The 22,827-nt window shown below is 48.5% G+C and overlaps 1 protein-coding gene across 1 annotated transcript; it reads right to left on the reverse strand.

Moving 5' to 3' along the window:
* Nucleotides 1-4,650: 4,650 nt before the first annotated feature.
* Nucleotides 4,651-21,332, reverse strand: LOC149341476 (semaphorin-2A-like). The gene is made up of 11 exons (XM_089546671.1): nucleotides 20,855-21,332; nucleotides 18,463-18,556; nucleotides 18,133-18,184; nucleotides 17,719-17,784; nucleotides 16,852-16,968; nucleotides 14,078-14,201; nucleotides 12,896-13,129; nucleotides 12,582-12,703; nucleotides 10,103-10,211; nucleotides 8,056-8,119; nucleotides 4,651-5,317 (listed from the first exon to the last, which is right to left on the reverse strand). Exons 1-11 carry the CDS (start codon nucleotides 21,330-21,332, stop codon nucleotides 4,879-4,881), a joined length of 1,899 nt encoding a protein of 632 aa, XP_089402797.1. The 3' UTR covers nucleotides 4,651-4,878.
* Between the last annotated feature and the right edge of the window lie 1,495 nt (nucleotides 21,333-22,827).

The following is a 22,827-nucleotide window of genomic DNA, read 5'->3' on the forward strand; positions in this document are numbered from 1 at the left end:
TCGTCACCCAAACGCAGGCAACTGTCCTGGCTATTGCAGAATGGAGCTCCAGCTCCTTGGCTATTGTTGTTGCCTCTGAAGGGATGGCGCATAGGCTCCTTGGTATACTCTTCTTCTTCTGCTTCTTCTCAGCCTTTGTGGCACGCGCCTGCTTCCTCGTATGAGCGTCATTATAGTTTGATTTATCGAAGCACGTTCTTTATTAAATGTCATTTATGTGCACTTTGCTCGAGACATCAGTGCGGGAGTGTGGCCCCACCGTTGCCACGGCAGCTTAGGCGGATGCTCATTTGGCTGCTGCCGACTGCCATAAAGCATGTTGCTCTGGCCTTCCAAAACGAATTTCGTGATCTTTGCCCAGAACAGCGCACCACCAGCCTTGCTTTCTTGTTGGAGAATTTTCGGATCTATGGATGCAAAATTTTTGTGTACATACAGGCGAATGTCCAGACTTCCGAAATGCATTTTGATTCAGTGACAGACGACGATTGTATTATAGCAGCAACTCTATGCAGCTGTATGGCCATCTTCAACAACCAGAGCGAACACAACGTGACAAAGGTGTTAAATATATCCACGTATACCATATCGGTGGAACGCTGAGCGGTTCAACGAATTCAGACTAGACGTCTGCTCAGATCGTCCGCTACAGTTGCCACTCAATACTTCCCCACACTATTTTACGCCAAGCAGAAAATGGTCGCCTATACATTAATTTCGGGCGCGCTTTAAGAGCGACCTCTTTTTTTTTTTTCTTACGGATGGGGCAAAAGTCCCGAGGCGACCGCACCGTTCATGGTGCCCAAGTGCTCAGGTGTCAGTGCTGTTCACGTAACCTCGAGGCCTCCAGGGTTCGCAAAAACGCCTATACGAGGGGGTACCCAAAAGAAACCGGACTAAATTTTTTGGTCGGCAAAGCTTCTGTGGTACCGCGTTTTGCCACTAGGAGCGCATAGAACGAACATTCCAGAGTCAGTAAGCCGAGTGCCGTCGTTGAAGGAGGTCAGACTAGTTTAGGCAGAGTTTTAGAGTGACGACCGTTTTGTGTGAGTGTCGTTTTTGCAATGGCTGATTTTCGTGAACAGCGTGCGCCGGGGAAATTCTGATTTTTGCTCGGAAAAAGTTGAAATATTAAAGACGTACAAGGACGATGCTATGGGGACAACTCAAGTGTTCCTGAATCGAATCCTGAATCAAAGCAACAATCATGCCAATGGAAAACTTCAAATTCACCTCGCCTCAAGAAAGCTCGTCAGGTGAAACCAAACCTCAAAACAATGCTGATTTGTTTTTTCGACGTGAGAGGAGTCGTCCATTGAGAATTTGTTCCGCAGGGTCAGACAGTTAGCCAGGCTTTCTACTTGGATGTTTTGAAAAGATTGGGCAATAGTGTGCGGTGGAAGCGGCCAGATTTGTGGCGGTCGCGCGACTGGTTTTTCCATCATGGCAATGCCCCTGCTCACACAGCCCTGTCTCTACGACAATTTTGGACCAGAAATGGCATGACCCCTATTCCTCAACCCTCATACTCTCCCGACCTTGCCCCGTGCTACTTTCTTTGTTTCCTAGAATGAAAAAATAGGTGAATGGAAAGCGTTTCGCTGATGTTGCTGAGGTGAAGAAAAAAACGACGGAGGCACTGTCCAGCATCACAAAAGATGAATTTAAACAATGTTCTGAAAAATGGAATGAAAGATTCGACAAGCGTATCATTGCAAGTGGGGAATACTTTGAAAGAGGTTGAAGGTCTGTGCTTAAAATGTGAACAAATAAGTTCAAACAAAAATAAGTCCGGTTTCTTTTGGGTACCCCCTCGTAGTGGTTGATTTCCGCCATGACTTGTCCTACTGACCGCATCTTGCGCTTTTAGGTTCTTCTGGGACACAAAGCGCCTGCAACTCAGACCCCAGTGCAATTGCTGCTTCTCAATGAACGTCTCCGAAAGCACAACAAAGCCTTTATTTTTTATTTGAACCAGAGGAATAAACTGAACCGTTCACAGAGAAAAACAGCACTGTCAGTCCGGATTCAAGTGCGCATCAAAGCGTCACCGTTGGCGTGTGAGCGAGCTCCTGGTTGTTGCAAAAGCTATACAAGCGGCTGTGTCCCACGACAGGCGGTACGCATCCTGGGGCACTCTCCATCAAGATCACGTCATCATCTGGGCCCTGGCCCCGAGTTTCTTCATGGCAACGTCAGGGCGGTCACCTTAGCTCGAGAATAAGCTCATCGAGCGGGGCCATATCTCTCCTGCCCTCCTGCGTCTTCAAAAAAAGACCTATCATAACCTACACCACTTACATCGCCTACACTCAACGCTTTACGAACACAAATGTCCATGGTGCGGCGACACCCCAACTCTACCACATGTCACACATGCCCCCAAAAACTTCGCCACCTAAAACCGCGTAATGGGGCCCTGGAGCCGTGGGAAGTGAGGCTGACCAGCACACGCGTCGACGACAAGGCTGTGCTCATTATCGCCAGAAGGTCGGCGATGAGTAGTACTCACTCGCTCACTCACTAACTAGCTAGCTCACTCTCGCTCGCTCGCTCACTCACTCACTCACTCGCTCACTCACTAGCTAGCTCACTCTCGCTCGCTCACTCACTAACTAATTAACTAACTCACTCACTCTCGCTCACTCACTCACTAACTAGCTAGCTAGCTCACTCTCGCTCACTCACTAACTAACTAGCTCATTCTCGCTAACTCACTTACTAACTAGCTAGCTCACTCTCGCTCGCTCGCTCACTCACTAACTATCTAACTCACTCACTCTCGCTCACTCACTCACTCACTAACTAGCTAGCTAGCTCACTCTCGCTCGCTCACTCACTAACTAACTAGCTCACTCTCGCTCGCTCACTTACTAACTAGCTAGCTCACTCTCGCTCGCTCGCTCACTCACTCACTAACTAGCTAGCTAGCTCACTCTCGCTCGCTCGCTCCACTCACTAACTAACTAGCTCACTCTCGCTCGCTCGCTCGCTCACTCACTCACTCACTCACTCACTCACTCACTCACTCACTCACTCACTCACTCACTCACTCACTCACTGATGGATGTTCTTCGACGGACGTCGCAGTGCCTCTCGCGCTCTACCGGGCAGCGCCCGTTTATATTAGCCAGAGAGGTTTTTCAGAGTTTCGACGCCTCTGGATTGAAACTTTATTGCCGGTAGTTAGCCAAATGAAATGCGTTTCGAACTTGTTTACGGTAAAAACACAATATTGTACGATGACTAAATGCACCTTATAAAGCGTAGATTCACGAAAATATGCGGAAAAAAGAGCTCGTAACCGCCTTCAGCACACTCGTACAGTAGTCGCGCCCGATCTGGAAAGAAAGAAACACCACAACTGTAAATGCACAACTTTTACAGAACAAAAAAATTAAACTGTCCATTTGTTCAGCGAGGCTCAGATGAGCGCAAAAACAAGTGCTAGTATAGAATGCTTGCACCAACATAATGAACATGTCCTTAGTAAGAAAATGTCACCCTGAATGCAAAATACGCGTATTTGTCTGCTCTTGTCTCGGCAACTGAAAACATCATCCAAAAAAATTAAGCGCTTTGGAATTTGTCTTTCAAAAAAACGTCTGAACCGCAGGAAAAGAGAATGATAGCTGTAACGCTTAGGGACAGGCACAGGGTAGATTGGGTCAGCGAACAAATTCATGTTAATGATATCCTAGTCAAAAATAAGAAGACGTGAGCTCGGGTAGGGCATGTATGCGAAAGCAACTGACAACCGATGTGTCCTAAAGGTAACGGAATAAATCATAAGAGAAGACAAGAGTAACAGGGGGCTCCATAGTCTCAGTTGGGCAGATGAAATGAAGAAGTTTGTTGGGGTAAGGTAGTCGCAGCTGGCACAGGACGGCGTCAGTTGGAGCGATATCGGAGAGGCCTTTGTCCTGCAGTGGACTCAGGCCGATGATGAGTTAGTTATATTGATTTTAATGGCGCAAAAGCAACTGAGGCTATGATGCGCCAAACACAAGGTTAGAGTTTTTGTTAAAGGTGAAGCTTTCTATACTTAGAGTTTGTTTAAAATGCTGGCTTCCTTGAGAAACCTAAATATGCATGAGATGTCAACCAGGTCGATGATGATAATGATGATTGTGGTGGTAGTGTGATGATGATGATGACAGTGCGAAGGTCATCTATACGGTGTACGGTGTGCATAGCTAAGAAGCAGCAGCCCAAGCAGAGCCTCATCAACGGCAGCACAAGTTGGACACAAAATAGTGTAGTCCATCGTAGCCAATCCTAGCCCTGTGAATCTCCCCACGCAGTCGCTTCAGTTCTAGCATTATCAATAAAGCACCCGCCTAGCAGAAGCACAGATCGTGTGATATCAGGTCGCTGGCCTGCGCACCCGATGGTGTGCGGGAGACAGCGGCTGCCGTCCCATCCGCAGAAGGGATCCCGCAGGCAGGACGGACAATCTGCGTGGCGTCCTTCGCAGGCGTCCAGGCGGTACTGGCGGACGTCCTCGTCCGTGAACACGTATAGGCTCCGGTGCTGCGAACACAGATATTACTAAGCAACTTTTGTTGTTGCTTCTGCTCCGTTCAAGGGACGAACGTTAAGGAACAGGCAAATAGTACTAGATTTGAGGTGAGGCTCGCGTACCTCCAAGGAAGCCAGCATCTTGTGTATGGGCTCTGTTGTGGCGTTGAACGTGTCCACCAGTAGTGCAGGAGCTGGGATCTGGCCACCGGCGAGTTTTTCTTCGGCCAGCTTCAGTACGGTGCCTTTCTCTGGAAAGAGTTCCAAGCTTTCAAAGCGGCCACAAGGCGTGGAAAATGGATCTGCTAAGGTGCTTCGTTTCGTTGCAACCTCTGTGCGAGACACGCACAGCAATGACTAGTGCCAGACACGAGGTGTCTTCGACGACAGCGAGTTTAAATGGGCCATAGAGCACAGACACGAACCGGTGGCCACGTAGCATATGACCCATGAGCCCCACGTCTCGTCCAGCACGAAGGCGACCAGGCTGCGGAAGGCGACGCCCGACAGCGCAAAGAACAACCTTCCGTGGCGCATCGCTGGTGCGCGGGTGATGAGCGGGTGCTGCTCCCAGAACTTAGTGTCGGTAGCGGACAGCGTGCGTGGTCCCGACGGGCAGATGACGCCCGGACGCGGGGACGGCACTTGGCTCGGGGGCAGTGGCTGGCTCAGCGCGTAGTTGCCCGCTTGCGTCAGCTCGTAGAAAGAGCTGGTGCCGTTGAACTCCCGCTCGATGTCCTCCAGCAGGAAGGCGCACACTGCCGAGTCGTGGTGTCCGCCACTGCGCCACGAACGCCTGCGAGTGGGTAGCCAAGAACGGCAGTTTCGATGAACCGGACCGAAACACCTGTAGACGACACGGAGTGCTGCCTCTCGTGTTAATTTTGCTCAGTAATGCTCAAATTTTGGCGAGAAGAACGACGCACCGAAGAACACAGTTGTAAGCCTGCGACTATCTATATCGTGTCCCTGTGTCTTCCGATGCGTTGTTCTTCACAGAGGTAAATTGTACCTCCTGTGGTAATAAATGGCCACAATATGTGAGACTTAAAGTGCTGAGTGTGAGGCGTGATCAGTGACAGGCAGAGCAGTACGGTGGGCTAAAAATTAACATGCACAAAACCGAAGTAATATTTAACAGTCTAGCAAGAGAACAGCAGTTCGCAATTGGTGGCGAGGTGCTGGAAGTAGTAAGAGAATATGTCTATTTTGGGCAGGTAGTGACAGCTGATCCGGATCATAAGAGGGAAATAACTAGAAGAATAAGAATGGGGTGGAGCGCATATGGCAGGTTCTCTCAGATTATGAATGGCAGTTTACCAATATCCCTCAAGAGAAAAGTATACAACAGCTGTATCTTACTGGTGCTCACCTATGGAGCAGAAACGTGGAGGCTAACAAAGAGGGTTCAGCTTAAGTTAGGGACAACGCAGCGAGCTATGAAAAGAAAAATTATAGGTGTAACGTTAAGAGATCGGAAGCGGTCGGAGTGGGTGAGGGAACAAACGCGGGTTAATGACCTCCTAATCGAAATGAAGAGGAAGAAATGGGCTTGGGCAGGGCATGTAAAGCGAAGGCAAGATAGCCGCTGGTCCTTAAGGGTAACGGAGTGGACTCCAAGAGAATGCAAGAGTAACAGGGAGCGGCAGAAAGTTAGGTGGGCGGATGAGATTAAGAAGTTTTCGGGAGTATGGTGGCCATCACTGGCGAAGGACAGGGTTAATTGGAGAGACATGGGAGAGGCCTTTGTCCCCGCAGTGGGCTTAGTCAGGCTGATGATGATGATGATGATGAAAGAGAGTAAGTTGCACGAGTGATATTAGGGACGCCAGAGTGAATAGCTGCTGATTAATTTAGGCCAACTGGGGTTCTTTAACATACGCTGGCATCGTACAGCAAATGAACGTTTCTGCATTTAGCGACAATTTAAATGCAGCCGCCAAAGTGGTGATTCGACCTCGCGACCTCAGGGTCAAGAGCCGAATGCCAAAGCTACAGAGCCAGTGAGGTGGTTACCGCACAAAGATGGAAGTGGGCGCTAATTATCTGTGTACTTGACACGCGCTGATATGACAGGCTCCGGACCGCGATTACTAGCGTCTGATGTCTTGGATTCACACGGGGTTGCCGAACGGCATACTATAGGAGAGCGGGATGAAAGGCTCCAAGGTTGCTTGATGCGGGTACTGCAAGTCTGTGTGACGCTTTATTCCCGATCAAAGAATGCCAGTAATTTCCGACCGCGAACGCCGTACTCTATTAGCTAGACCAGAATAATCTTTTTGCCTGCATTTTTTTTTTACAATGAAAGCTTTGGTTTAACCTTATAGCCTTGCGTTCTACCGTGCAATATACAGCGTCAGCCGTAGGACCGCAATGAAATGTAATTTAAGTTGACTTAATTCAATGCAATACATATGTAGAGAGAGAAATCTCCTTTTTTCCTTTTTAAGAACGAGGAGGAAGAGGGTAAGTGCAAGAGGGAAGATTGAGGAAGAATGGAAGACGACGGGTGCCCAGGTCAGATTTGGTCGATTCGCATGAGCACGGCTAGGCTTTCTCTTACAGCTGTCGATTTATATTCCACTGCCAAATAAAGGGCTAAATGGCTAAACCAAAAATATAAAACTATAACAGCGTTCGCTAATTAATGCGCTAAGCTGGTAATCTTAGCTGTGCATTTTTTTTTATTTTATTCTTGCCATATCGCTAGGCAGACCGGGTGCCTGGATCCTAACGATAGTGAGGCCGTCGCTCGAGGCCAGAAACAGGGAACAGAATTAGAATGCAGACGTAACAGGATCGTCGTATTTCGTTGGTACAGAACGTGTTAATACCTGACCCGAGGCAGGCGATGAGAAGAGGAAGAAAAGGATTTTTATTATACAAACTTTTGCTGCCGGATCTATAAGCACTAACATGCTACTCTGCGTATGGGAGAAAATTTACGGATGGTGAAAGGCCATTTGGAACGAAAACGGGCACTCTTTCAAATGCATGTATGATGCCGAATGTCACCTTGTACGTTGAGGTAAATGTCGAAATTATTTATTTCACGCCTTTCTTACGATGTGCAAATATAAGCGATGCCTTTGGATCACGCGATACAACAAAGAACGTCTTTGCCATAGCTGCACCTTCCTCTCTCACCTGATTTCCTGTGAACACAACAAATATCAGTCTTTACGCAAAATGCTGGCATCTCCAGCGTCGTAAGTAGAAAAGTATGAAATCAACTCAGTAATAGCACGGTCACAAGGCAAAGCGAGTGTTTGGCACTCCTGTGACCGCTTTGCGGCGGAGGCAAAGAATCGTCACCAAGCACGAAACAGACAGGCATGTGACGACACAGTGAGCTGCTACAGACTTCGCGTCAGCTTCATTTTTCAATATGAAAGATCTAGCCTAATTGGCGCTTACGGTAAGTTTTTTTTTTGTTTTGTTTTCTTCAGCTGCACATACCGACTTTGTTTTGAGAACTGAATCGATCTGCGAAGTCAGCGCCGGTGAAAGCGGCACGATGCCTTGGCTTACGTGACGGTAACGAAGGCTCCGAACAGGACGCCGTTCTCCAAGTCTGGTACCCAGGAGGAAGCGTCTAAGATTGGAGTAAAGAGAAGAGAAGCATAGAGAGCGAGCCATCATATAGTAAACAAAGTTGTCGCCTGGCGCATTACGGTCGTCCCGACAGGTCGTATCAGTGCTCTCAACGAGTTAGTGTCTCGCTCAAAGTTGTTTCCTGTGCCAAGGGTGAATAAGGAACTCAGTGGTTCACCATGCTTTCGCACAAAAAGGAATAACCGTCGCTAACTGTGAGGCAAGGGGATGTGGTAGCGCCAGCGTGAGACGTAACACCTGTGGAGTCACAGTACGCTCCACGGCCGTCGGCATGGCCCAAGGCACAAGCTAACACAATTAGAGATTCACACAAGTACGCGCGGAAATAGAGGCGAGAACAGCCACCGCATTAGTTCAGAATGTGAAGCCGTGCACGGTGCATAATGCGATGGCTGGGGACTCAATTCCTACAGGTGACGTGTTTCTCTATCTTTTATCTATTCCGTGAAAACATAAAGGCCCCTTTTCCAGTTAATGCTCAGCCGTTTCCTACACTTTTGTTGGTATCAATGACCGTTGGCCACGTTTCTCTCCACAAGAGCGGATTACTATCAGGGCCTAATTGAATTGTGCAGACGCCGCGCATTACCGCGTTGTGCCATTAAGGACATGCATCTTTTATGGTCGTAGGTGACGGCCGGACGCGCAGACGCGTGAAGCCCAGACGCGTCTGCCGATCTTGCTGACATCCCGCGTTTCCCCCCTGTAGCTCTGCATAACTGTGGCGAAGTCGGCATAGCGATAGTAGTAGTAAGCACCCCTCGGTTTTCATGAAAAGGGAAGCCATATCGCAACACATATTGGCAACAAGAACATGGGGGTACACTTAAGCTTGGCCTTAGGGTACGACGAGATAGTGTTAATGCGTCCCTTCAGCTGCCTGGGGTCCTCTTTGCGCAGCACTTCGCAGACACGGACACTGTTCTTTCTTTTACCATCACATAATCATTTATTACTCGGCCCACCTCAGCACACTCATTCCAAGCCTTCTGCTTCGCGTCCTCCGTAATCAAAGCGAACCCCTGCATACATCCTTCTCCTCCTCTTTCACCTAGGTTCTGCCTACATGTGCATACATGCGGAATTGCTCCTTCTCTACTTTACATCCACAGATTGCGGGGAGTCATCACACCACTCCTGGCGCAGTGGCGCCCCGGTAAAACGATGCGCCACTGCCCCGTTTCAAACACTGCCACCTAGCGGAGGCGCGCGGGCATGAAGGCACCCTACTGCCACCGGTGGGGATGGTGAAACCCAGGCTGTTCTTCCTGAACTACCGCAAGACTCATGAGCAGTGCCACGGTTGGTAGCTGACAAATGCATTGCCTTTGTTTGAATTACCCTCACTGCCACGTGCCACAAATTGGCACACCCGCTGGGTAACCTTACCACCTGTCACGCCACCGATGCTGGGTCCTCCGCTGATCCACAACCTTTAAGGCTATTGAGTTAAAACTAATTTGTCTTTTCCTACTATGTGCGTAGGCCCTCCTTGTAGAGACAGAAGGACTTTATTTCCGATGTCTGTCATTATAACAATGCCCACAGTGTTGCTAAAACATGACTGGGATGCTTATAAATGCTCATTACCTATAAGCCTCTGGATAATAATTTTCTTGTAGAACTGCTTTGCGCTCTTCCACTAGCATGCCCCCTTTTATACTCTGAAGGGGAAGGCAAGATAATGAACATTACTGCGGTATCGGAGGTGTCTTTTTTTTAATTCAAAGCAGAAGTTACGTGATGGACAGAGAGTTAACTAACATTCCAGGGTTGTCATTTTATGCTGATCTTTTTGCAACAAGAATACTTTCGTAGGCATGCCAGAAAAGTGTCCGATAAATGAACGGAACTGATATCCAATGAACACAAAGAATATAACGTGCGCAGAAAAAAAAAACGCCATCAAAATATTTCTGCGGGCTGCTTGATCTACGTCGTACGCAAGCCTTTGCGTACTCACATATTTCATCGAAGCTGAACCCGGCATCAGCGGGATCGGCGCACTGCAGACGAGCTTTCATCAACGTCGTCCAAGCATCGGCATTTTGTCGACTGACGCCAATTTCATTCTGTTCGTTAGTAAAAAAAGAAAAAAAGAGGCAATTGTCCCTGGAAAGGGAGAATTTCTTTTGTGGATGTATGGGAACGTCTTTGTTGCAGCTTCTGCGGTGATCACGCACAAAATGGCAATGAGGCTTTTACGCACTATGGCCGACACCGAACAAAAACGACTGTTTCGCGCTACTCATGCGCTAGCTGCGTTTGCATAAAAGCACCAGTTTGGGTGCTTAGCGAAGGTCAAGACGGTACACAAAATACCGAGTGATTCTTTTAACTTCTATAGGTTTTTTTTTTTCAAGAACTGAGGGATACGTCGGTGTGGTCTGTGCAGGTTTATTGTACAAGGTAAATACGTGATAGAGTTCAATAATTATAATTATTTACTAAAATTACCGAATCAACTTTTCAATTTTTAATTTTAAGGGGCAAGATTATATTGCAGTATTGAAGGCGTCAACAGGTGGGCGCACTTTTAAACTTGTCTTAATCATCAGTATGTTTCGTAGCATGGAACGAAACATGGAACGAAGCATGGAAAATATGCATTAGAACGCTCGTTGAGCTGGCTTTCATGCGTTCCGCAGTTATAAAGTGATGTCGCTGCGCTCAGTATTGTCGCATAAATCACGTTAGCTGCTTCTACGTCATGAAGCACACAAACGGAGTGTATATTTGCTGTATTAAAAATGCGAGCGACGAATTTTGTAAATGTGAAACGCGGGAAAGCAACTGAACCTGCTTTCAAATGCGCTTTTTTGACGTTCGATATCTCGAACCGCATTGTCGGTTACAAAAATTTAAAAGCTGTGCTGACCTTCAGCGTCGACGGCCTTCAATTTCGCCATATAACCTTGCCCCTAAGATAAAAAATAATGAAGATGGTTGGTTAATTTTAATTATTAATGCGAAAGCATTATATGGCTATGTCCCGTCAGCAAGAAAGTGTCCGCAAAACGTGTCCGCAAATTTTGTCCGCACGATTACGTCGCTTTCTGAAAGATAAATGTGTGAAAGCGTGACTGTGATAGCTACTGTGTGATAAAATGTTGCCGTGGGAAAAGTTTGAATGATGATGTGTAATAGGCAATTAATTAAACGTGAAAAAATGCGAAAAAATACACGTCAGAATAGCCATGGGCGTCGACATAGTAAATGGCGGTCAGAACAGCCACGGACGTCCACATATTATATTGACGTCCGTGGCTGTTCCGACGTCCATATAGATAGTGTGATAAAATGTTGCCGTGGGAAAAATTTAGATGATGAAGTGTAATTAATTAATTAAACGCGAAAAATACACTCAGACGTCAGAATAGCCATGGACGTCAACTTAGTGCATGGACGTCACAATAGCCACGGGCGTCGATATAGTATGTGGAAGTTTTGCTTTAGCATTGCTCCAACGCGGGTCACCGCAATGATCTCAAAGTTTTTATTCGTCTAATTATTTAGCTCAGTTACCTATATAACGCGCGCCTTGCTGTACAGTCCACCAGCACAGACCACATAGACATATCTGTAAACGTTAAAAATCTCCTGGCATTGAGCAAAGTGGTAAAAAATTATGGCTAACCTTCGAAACACCGTTACATTTTCGGGAATCACGGCGTCGCAGTGGAGCGCCAGGAACAGAGAACCAGCGTAGCAGGCATTTGGAACTGAAGTGCCCGTGCCGTGCTTGCACACACAGCACGCGCCTCTCATTATTTTTGTTCTTCACAGCCGGTACCAAGGAGCCGGCTGTGAGGGCTGGCCTCACAGCGTAGGTGGGCCCTACAACATCAGCCCCTTGAATTTTTGGTGTCTCTAGCAATCTTGAAAAAGCCTGTAAACCGATGGCTCTCTGAAAAAGCCGATGGATCTCCGAAGCCTCGACCTTTGACCTTTGAGATGAAATGTCTTGGATACGATGTGGCAAGGCGGAGGTCCCGTGGTACGAAAGTCTAAAGAAATTGTCTTGGAGGACAATGTAAGGCAATGTCTAGTCAATAGTCAAGCGAATTCGACGGACAAGTTAAGGCAATGTTTAGGCAATAGTCAAGCTAATTCGAAACTTTCGCACATCATACTACGGTTTAACGGCGTTAACTGCCATTTTTTAGGATGTCCTTAAGCCTGTCCTTTCTTCCTATCAATCACCTTTTCTATTTCATCTCCCTGGCTACTCGCCGTCCCTTTATTTCCGCTAGCCGAATCTAAGGTGCTTCAGTATCCGACAACAGATGCCGCGGCCGGCAAAAATCTTTTCCTTCTTTATTGATTTTTTTTTAATAAATAAATAACCACGTACAGTGCCCTCGAAGCGCTTGACATCTTTCATACGACACGAGGCGAGTCGAATGGAGAGTAAACCACTCGTGCTGGAGCTGCATGCGCACCTTGCAGAGGCGTGCCACCGTGGAGACGTTCTTGAGGCCGCACGCCCGGCGCTCCAGGCCCTCCTCACGGAACACGAAGAAGGCGTGCGCGGCTGTCGAAAAGGCGGCCACCGTGATAGGCTCTGCGTGTGTTTACATTGACATCCTAAGTGCGAACTCACTAGTTGTCTCCACCGACTTGACACCGATAACCGCTCACACGGAGTCACTAAAATCGTTATTGTTTCGCCGATATAGGGGCAATGTACGCTGTTTCTCCCGTTAGCAAACTTCTCGCTGTGTCCCTGACGTGACGCGAATCCACTTTCATTTGCTGGACCTCCACACATCTTCGTCGTTAAGAACCGTAAGCACCGCGTTGCAGCATGCAAGAGGTGAGCGTCCGCCAAGCTCACTCTGTACAACGCGGGCATCAGCCGACGCAAGGCGGGCGTGACTGGGCCTGTTGGAGCCCGCTGTGTAGACGGCCGACCGGAAGAATCCGTACTGCGACGTCGACAGCACACTCAGGGACACCACGCAAGAAGTGCCGTCCAAGGGGGCGTCATCTGCAGGTGCACCGGCACGCAGTACTCAGCGACATAACAAAATAATTATTTAAACTAAACAAGTACCGTCCTCAAAAGTTGCGGCGTGCCTTACGCGAATGCCAGATCACCATCTGCGCCTAAATATAGGAAAGACTGACGACGCTGAAATCGGCCGATAAGCATTTTGTTACAATGTGTAACAACTGTGCAACAGTGCCGCAGTCACCACGAATCCTGAAATACGACGCCATGTATGCATGACTAACACCGCGAAGGAAATCCCCGACCTAGCTTACCACAGTAATACGACGTGCGAACGCCAGAAAAGAGGTGCGACGGCCACTGATGCTGCGACAAGCATTTTGCGTGTGGCTACGCAATAATCGCTCTATACCGAGTGGCCTGAAAATTTTCCACCGCCTAACACGAGAGGCTTGACAATGAAGTTACTTCTGCGCCCGCCTAAGTTTAGCAGCGATGTATGAGCTGCATTTCGTAGCCTGCGCACGTTTATGAGGTGTGCGCGAGAAGGGCGTGTCAACGGGTGGAGTTAATAAAAGTGAGGCAGCAAAAGTGAGCCCGCGGGGCTCAGGGCCTGCGCTTGCAGCCGGGCGTGCCTACACTTCCTGGCAGCAGAGTAATTTGCAGTATATCGTATACAGTAAAGGCACGCCTGGAAGTGCTGTGGAGGCCAGGGCAGCCTCCAGCTCACGTGGATCTGAATTTTCAACGTCCTCCACATTTGACGGTTCGCAGTTGTTTCGCGTTTCTGTGAAGATCAGTTCAGATACCCGTGATAGAGCCCGGTACAACTGTCCATACTGACCCCACCCTTAGTGCTACCAGAGTTATCAATTCGACCACCTGACTACAGCTGTGGCTGACACAACGTTGAACATAGATTGGATAGATAAGTGCAATGCCAGCATACGCTCACCACAGCGTGCACTGACTGTTTTCGCTCACCCAGCCACAGGGACAGGCCGCTCTGGTAAACGTAGAAGGGGCATCGGCTTTCCGCCTGGCCCGTCACATTGTTTCCTCCGATGGGCACCTGGTTGGCCACCGGAACGACGGTCAGGTCCGCAGACTGCGGCACAACGCCGGCCAATCACAGAAACAGCCGCGCGTTGAGAGCCGTCCATACCCCGCACGGTCCATTTGAAATATAAAGGCCACGACCGGGCGCAGGCACCAGTTGGAAAGAGATGCTTTGATCTTCTTGGCTATCAGTTCATCTGATCGAGCACGGTTTGAGAACCAGGTGCAATTCATTTCTATTGAGATGCGTTTTGTTAACTCTGCGGATTATTTTTTTCTTCGCGCGTAGGTGCGCCTGCACAATATGTATGGACCCTTCGCATACAAGTTACTTTTGACGGCTTAACAGAAAATGTAAGCGGCAGCTGGCGCGACGCGGCTCATACCTTTCCACTAGGCTGGGCTGCAGCTTCCGCGAAACTGGTTTGCCTGTTTTCTACGACGCTGCAGCAGGCGCGCTACCCTCCTTTCCACTTGGCTGCAGCTGGCGTGCATGGGTTTCGTCCTTTCAACGTGGCTGCAGCTTCCGCGAAGCTGGTTTTACTCCTTCATTAGGACACCACAGTGCTGCCAACCCTAGATATTTTTCCCTAAATCTAGGGAATTTGGACGTCGTTTAGGGGAAAAGGGATTTTTTTGTATAATCTAGGGAAATTTCATTTGCTCGCAGAATTATTTTTTTTTCTCCCTCAAATTGTGAAGACAGTGCAAGCTTTTCGTTGTTTTTTCTCTACAACTGACGGAGGCCCGCACAACAACCCCGCGCGCTCGAGTAAAGCCTGTTTCACATGCAAGTGAAAACGCTTTGTTGCTGCGGCGCAAAAGCTTTTTAGAGCCATCGCGGCGGCTCCAGCAGTCAGAGCAGTGATGTTCCAACAAGTTAAAAAATTTTCGCCGCACTGTGCTGCTCAATTTTCAGTCACTTGCATGTATGTGAACCAGCCTGTACACGGAAGTAGTCGGACTTGTATGGTGCCTGACGTGGCCAATGGCACCCGCTGCTGTGATCTGGCATGCGACCACCTTCCCTCAACACGCGCGCCCCTTCCTCGCGCTGTATTTGGAGCTTGCTGCACGACGTGCAATTCCTATTTAGTAAGCATATCTGCATCTTTATTTTGATAATTCGGAAGGAACAAGGATGCCATTTCTTTGATAAAGTAGCGCCAGGTTGGAAATCTTAGCTAGTCTAACTAGGGGAACAATTCCCAGTTCACCCGCCGCGGTGGCTCGGTGGTTATGGCGCTCGGCTGCTGACCCGAAAGACGAGGCTTTAATCCCGGCCTCGGCGGTCGAATTTCGATGAAGGAGAAATTCTAGAGGCCCGTACCCTGTGCGTTATGAATGCACGTCAAAGAACCCTAGGAGGTCGAAATTTCTGGATCCCTCCATTAGGACGTCCCTCAGAGCCTGAGTCGCTTTAGGACGTTAAAAACCCAATAAACCAAACCAATCAAACTATTACGTCAGCCACCCTCTACAGAAATCACAGCAAATGAACAAGCAGCTTTTATGTCGCAGTTTCTGTACACTCCTCAAGCGACCTCCAGGCATTTTGTACGTGGCATCTTTTGGCTGAAGTCTAAACCGACCCAACAGGAGGGGGAAAAAAATCATTTAATTCCACATTCCGATGCATGGTCACTAATATCTTGTGTACAGTGGAAAAAAAACATAGACGATATAGAGCATTTAATTTGCAATTTCCAAAGAGCACTACGGTTTATCTTGTAGCTTCATTTAGAAGTCCGTCATTTCAGATCCTTCATTTCAAATTTACAGCTAATTTGCTTACCAACGTCTGGTAATAGGTTGGCTGCATGACAAAAATTGCTACTGAACTACGCATAAATATACATTTTCTCATAATTGAACATTATTTTTTGTATCTAGGGAAATCTAGGGATTTTTTGCTTGCAAATTTGGGGAGAAGTGGCTCTGTAGGTTGGCAGCACTGGGACACCAGCAGGCATCACCATGACACACAACGGCTTTTTCGCTGTCACCCCCTCTTCGTCTTCCGTCTCCCACTTGCATTTCCCTCTCTTCTGAAAGTGGAGAGGGGGATTTTTTTTCTCTCTCTACTTTGCCATCTGCCAACCGTAGCAGGTGGAAACCGGCACTTGGAGGCTTCAACCGCACACAGAACGGCTTTTTTCGCTAGCGAGGCATGTAGTACAGCACACTAAAATTGCTAATTATGGGGTTTAACGTCGCGAAGCGACACATGGGCTATGAGGGACACCGCATCGAAGGGCTCCGGAAGAGCTTAGACCACCTGGGGTTCTTTCACATGCGCTGACATCGCACAGCACATGGGAGTTTTTGTATTTCACCTCCGCCGAAATGCGGCCGCCACGGACGGGATCGAACCCGCAAACCTGGGACCAGCAACAGAACGCCAAAGGTACTGTGAGCCACCCGGCAGGTAGACTGCTGGTTGATAAGGTGATGACAGAGCATGTTAAAGAACGCCGGCTGGCCGAAATCATTCGAAGCTCTCTTAGTCTGAGTCGCTTTGGGACGGTAAACCTTATAAAGCAAGTGCCTCCCTGAAGCTCTCTGATTAGGTAGAAAAATGGACTGCTTACTATGCACACGCGAACCGGCGCGCACCAATAAAAGAAAGGTGCTACTGCGCGGTCAAACCGGGGACAAACATCAGTTTGTCTCGACATACATCCAACCGTCACACGCACCCGCACTTGCCAGTCCGTGGGCGCCCTGGCGTTGGTGCCGCAGACGTAGAGCGTGCTGCCGTCCCGGATGGGGTGCACCTCGCCGATGTGGTTGCGGCAGTCCACGTCTTTGCCCAGCTATGCAGTTATAGAGAGATGGATTGGGAAAAGGAACTCGGTAATAGCCAAGCTATCGGCATAGTTGAGATAATTGGGAAAATTGCCAGTAGTTCTGCGACATTAATATTAAATCACCAAATCAGGACAATTCGTTGAGGCGTCTGCGGATACCTTAAGGAAACCAGTGAAAGTGGTCGTGTATGAGATTAGCAAAGATTGGTGGTAATAACTGGCACAATGAAAATAGCGTGAAGAAAGGTGGCCTCGTGGCGGACTGCACAGTGCCGCGCCATCATAATTCAAAAGACATTTATTTCATGTTGCTGCTAATTTGCTGTTGTGCTGCAAGAATAGATGCGCAGAGCGGCGCAGACCTGCGTGCACGTGTAATTCCAGTGTTCAATATGGCGCCGCTCAAAACAGCAAGATTGCAAACATTTCAACTAAGGTAGAAGTAGTTGTAATTCCAGTATCCAATATAGCGCCACGAAAAACAAGCGCATCGCAAACATATAAACATAGGGAAAGAAGTAGTTGAAAACGGATAAGCAGCACTGGATGCTATCTCAATAAAAAGCAGTTTCTCAGACAAAATAGAGGGTGAATGTTTTTTCTTTCTTCTTTCCTTTTTTGAGGTACGACTTTTGTAATCTATACATCCGGCACTGGACTTGAGGCCCATCTCGCTATCTCTGTGCGAGAGCATCTGCTGTAAAGATATTTAAAGCGAAGGCTATCGCATGGCTGAGCCCAAGTACACCTTTATACCTTATGCTGTCCCGTGTATATTCCACAGCCGCTGACGCTGGTGTTTGGAGCGGGCAGGTTGAGCTCCTGCAAAAATATGCCAAAGTGATCAAAAGGGCACGTGCCATCATGCGCCACTCGGCACTACGCCTCGCAGAGTACGCTGAAAACCGGACGAAGGCTGAGGGCCTTCTGAGCAGTGAAAGGTGAGACCTGCTGATGGCATGCGCACTGAATTTCCGTCATGTTTTAATCGAGTCGGTATTAAAACTGGCGACAAAAACGGAAAACGCGGACCTAACTAGGCAGACTTGTTTAAACCGTTTTCTTTGGTCGTTACTGCCAATACTGCAGGCGCGTTAAAGCCCATTTTATCAAATTCGTGTCCTTTCTCGCTGAAGGCATGTGTTCGCGCAGAACCGCGTTTTCACTCACCTTAACGTTCTTGCCGCTAATGTCGTCAAGCTGGAGCTGAAACAGCTTCTCCCTTAAAAAAAAAAAAAAAGAAACCGGGAATGCGTAAGTTGTTCTACTAGAGCAATGCAAGACGTGGAAATCGATTTTTTTTTTTGGGTGGGGGGGGGGGGGGGGGGACGAGTTGTGGTGTAGTTTTTTGTTGTCCGAGTAAGGAGCGCTCCAACTACGCGAGCTTCGATGCCGAAAAAGGCAAATATCAACCCCCGGCTGTACCGCCGAGCACATATTCTGCAAGAATCTGAGATCTCAAAGTTGTAGTCTTCGCGGCGCAAAGTGTTTTCCACGTACATGGCTCCGACGAAGAGGTGTCCTGCTCTTCCGTCGATGTACGCTGAGCGGTAGTAGAGCATGCCATGTGTGAACACTTTGACAGGTGGAGCCACTGTGAAAAACACGTCGTCGGCAGCATATAGGAGCAGATAACTAAACAACCTAAATAGAATACTTATAACTTATTACTGAGCGAATACTTATTACTGAGCGATGATTAAGTGGAGCTGTAGACATCCAGTGTTCCACCAACTGATGGAAAAAATTGTCACGATGTGGACCACCGGCTAATTTTCATACTTATTTGTACTATTCATCTCTCCATCCGACTAGGAGCAGAGCGCCTACAGCGGATACGACGACGACTGTGATAATGCTTAAGTCTGTGACAAGCCTCGGCGAAAGCTAGATTTGTTAGCGAATGTCATAAAGGATGCCACTGCAGTGGCTGCAGCTATTTACATTTTCATTTTCCGGCCATTTCAACCACTATAGCGAAATGGTTCATCACTACGCCATGATCACTGTGACTTGATCACAAATGGCCGCCAGAATATGACGTAATACCTCGAAATATGCACAAGGCAGGAACATCTTGTCGGAGTTTTATTGTTTTTGTTTTGATTTTCTTCGTTTAATCGCTTCGAAAACGATCACTGCTCTAAAATAAGAACTCTACATTGTCCAACTATCACCTACAAGAAAGCACGTGAACGCAATATAGGTAAACCTCCCGTTAAGGAAGCGTGCATTGACATTACGGAAGCAGTAGGGGCTCTCTCGCAACACAACTGTATGTGCGGTGGTGCACCCTTCACGCGTGAGCTTTCTAGGTAGGTTGGGATGACGAAACATTACTTTTGCGCAAATTGCCAGAAATCGACGTCAGGGGGTTCTAGTTCCCTTGGATTCCACCACGTGATGCATGGCTTTGCATATTCAAAAATAGCGCGGTGACATCATCAGTGACGTAAGAAACAGAATGACCGAGTGACTTTAGAACAGAACGTGATAGGCCGCTGGGCTTAGCGGCACTGGCTAGGCGCTGTACCTAATGGAATGGGTGCGTACGCTAAAATTGTGGCGGCTGCTGGCTAGATTAGGTTAGGTTATGTAAGGTAAGGTTAGGTTAGGTTAGGTTAGGTTAGGTTAGGTTAGGTTAGGTTAGGTTAGGTTAGGTTAGGTTAGGTTAGGTTAGGTTAGGTTAGGTTAGGTAGTGCGGCGCTGGAAGTGGAGCGCATATGGCAGAAGGCAAGATAACCGGTGGTCGTTGAGGGTAAAGAACTGGTTTCCAACTGGTTTCCAACTGGAACTGGTTACGTAGTTTGCGGGGATAAGGTGGCCGCAGCTGGCACAGGACAATGTTTATTGGAGAGATGTGGGAGAGGCATATGTCCTGCACGGGCGTATTCAGGCTGATGATGCTGATTATTATGATTATGACGATGATATGCAGCTTAGTGCGACATAGGAGAACCTAAGTGGTAAGTTTACTCCGCTGACAGTTTTTCCGCGCTGCAATTCATGAGGACGATATTATAAAACTATATTGCATCCCCTATTTATCCGGCCCTTCGGACTCGGACATGAAGGTCGAACATTAATGACGGCGTTAATGATGTGCTACTAGCCGCCAAGTTTGTTCCCCGTGTTATCCGAGTCAAATGCTACCGACGCTCAATGAAAGCCACTGTGAAGGTTTTAATTGTTATCGCCATGGAACACTGTGACATCGCATTGAGTCTAAATCTTTGTGAGACAAGTCAAGCGTCTTGCGAAAGAATCACCTGCGTCCCTCCCAGGTTATTTTTGGGTCACGACTGCATAACCTTCACCGCATTTGTTTTTCAGTGGCGTCGAGCTGAAAAATAGTTTTCGCCACTGACATCACACGCTCGCTGTGTTGAGACCAGTTGTTTTTTCTTCTCATAATTAAATTTAGTAAGGTATTTTATAATGAGCGCAATGCTCTCTGCTCATCACACATTTCCCGAGTAAGGATATAGATCGGCACATAACATGCGTAACCCATCCAATCACGCTGATTTTCACCTTGTTTGTTTCACTGCCAAACGGCGACCTGCCGTGCTTTTGTTCATGCTCGAAGTTTCATGATGCGGTTCACGGGAACACGAGAAAGCAGATTACAGTGACTGCAACAAACAAGGTGCTAGGGTGCTACCAGAAGCATTACCATACAGAGGACGCACATCTATCGCTTCTAAATGTATGCAAGCGTTCTATCGGCTACAAATGAAGCACGTTAAGCGACGCTGGTATGGTGTCCCTCTGCGTGACGGCATAGTCCACCATGCCATTGCCACCTAAAGAAAAATAGTGCTCAGTAGTACGTCTTTCCCTTCCATGATTTATATTAGGCGTGGACCCCGGTAAGGAGCTGCAGACAAACCAGTGACTATGGAAGCAGGGGTGGTGGCGGTGGCCGGTGCGGAGGAGGTAGCAGCGGAGGAGGTAGCAGCAGTGGTGGATGTAGAAGCAGCAGTGAGCGACGTGGTGGGCGGAAGGTCCGCTGTGCCCTTGCCGTCCGGAGACTCCTCTTTGCCCCCTCCGCTCAGGCACCCCGGCAGAGCGGCCAACGTGAGCAGCGACCCCAGCACCCCAGGCACCAGCAAAGCCAGCAGCGCGCAGCAGACCACCCAGACCACGTGGTACCGTGGCTCCACCGTGTATTCCTGCGCATGATAGTCGTCGTCGTGCGGTGGCTCCGTCGGCGGCGCCGTGTGCCCGGCGCCCGCACCGGCGTCAACCTCGGCGCCCGGCTCGGCAGAGGGCTGCTGCTGCGACTCCTGCTCCGGATGCGACGACGTTCCAGTGGAGCTTCCCGCCTCCCCCCCAGCATCGGACGATGAGCCGCTCGAGGAGGGCATTCCGCGCCTCCGTCAGTGGCAAAGCTATAGGGAGCATCGTAAAAGGCCACAGAAAGGGCTATGACGCCATTTCATCAGAAGGTTGCAGAGAACAGAAAGGTAATGCGGGGCGAACACCTAGTTGTGGGTACCATTGATCTCTTTGTGGACACGGTGTCATATACGTCCAAGGAGTGTCAAACTCAAAAGAGAGCTCGCGTGTAATTTCGCCAAAAGGACTAACAGCGAATACTGCTGCCGCGATTGAACCTACATGCGATCCGTACTTACATGCCTATTTATGACTAAAATAGGAATTCTAAAACTTGGTTCCGCGGAACCCGGGGGTACCTTGGAGTGCTTTCGGGTTTCCCCCAACACCTAAGTCCAAGCATGCTATACGCGCCCCCCTTTCCTTTTACTCAACTCATTTTGCGACCTAATTATGTTCGAATTGTTTGCAGCAGACTGTTTTACTATACAGCCAGTCATTATTAATTGAAGTGCGGAATTTCTTAAGGGGCTGTGAGGCTGCAAGCTTTATTTTTTTTTCATGCATGTTACGCACGAAGTGATGCAATCCAGAATACGCGGGGTTCCTCAGCACTTTTAGAAAGCCGTTGGGTTCTCCGAGACTAACAAGATTAAGAATGAGCAACCCTCGAAGTTGTATCTCCCGAGTTTCTCTATTTCACCAGACGCTAACAACAGCCTCAGCGGAGACAGACAAGCTAACCATGAAGATCCACCTTCACTGGTCATTCGACTACTCTAATGTGTCTTCTGACAAGACGAGAGCGACCAACAATTACCGCTGGCACGATGAGCGCGAGCACACCACCCCAAAGACATGCGAATTTCGACTGAGGCGAAATGTTGGAGGCCCGTGTGCTGTGCGATGTCAGTGCACGTTAAAGAACCCCAGATGGTCGAAATTTCCTGAACCCTTCACTACGGCGTCTCTCATAGCCTGAGTCGCTTTGGGACGACAAGCCCCCCACAAACCACAAACCAAAGGCATGCGCCCATAGCTGTCGCCCAAGAGTAATGGCTGTTCAGCGGCAGTCCGCTAAAGATAACGCAGTCCAGTAAAGAAATTCAGAGGCCAGTGAGTTTTTAGAAGAAGGGACGTTTCGGGTGCCCTACGGCTTCTTTGCGCGCACTTTGCGAATAAGAGAACTGCCGCAGAGAACTCCCGAAAAGCCACTTTTGCTCTGGAATCCACTAGTGAGCACCGAATTTCGTCTAATCGGTTGTACTTCTTGAACAGACGGTATATCGCGAAAACATCGACTGTATACATAGGGAAAGATACGAAGACCGGCTGGCGGGAGGCAGGGCTCGCCTCTTTACCCGACATGGCTTGGCACACAACTGCAGAACTACGGCTATGGAGAGAGCTTGGCATAGTGACGTGACATTGAATGGGGACATTTAGCATAGCGGACATGTACCATCTTCGACATATACTAATTTACGCTACGCCTCCTACACACGAGCAGTGCAAGGGGCGCGG

Source organism: Amblyomma mixtum, chromosome 5 (genome assembly GCF_055824585.1).
Source record: "Amblyomma mixtum isolate Tamu chromosome 5, ASM5582458v1, whole genome shotgun sequence".
Lineage (NCBI taxonomy): Eukaryota > Metazoa > Arthropoda > Arachnida > Ixodida > Ixodidae > Amblyomma > Amblyomma mixtum.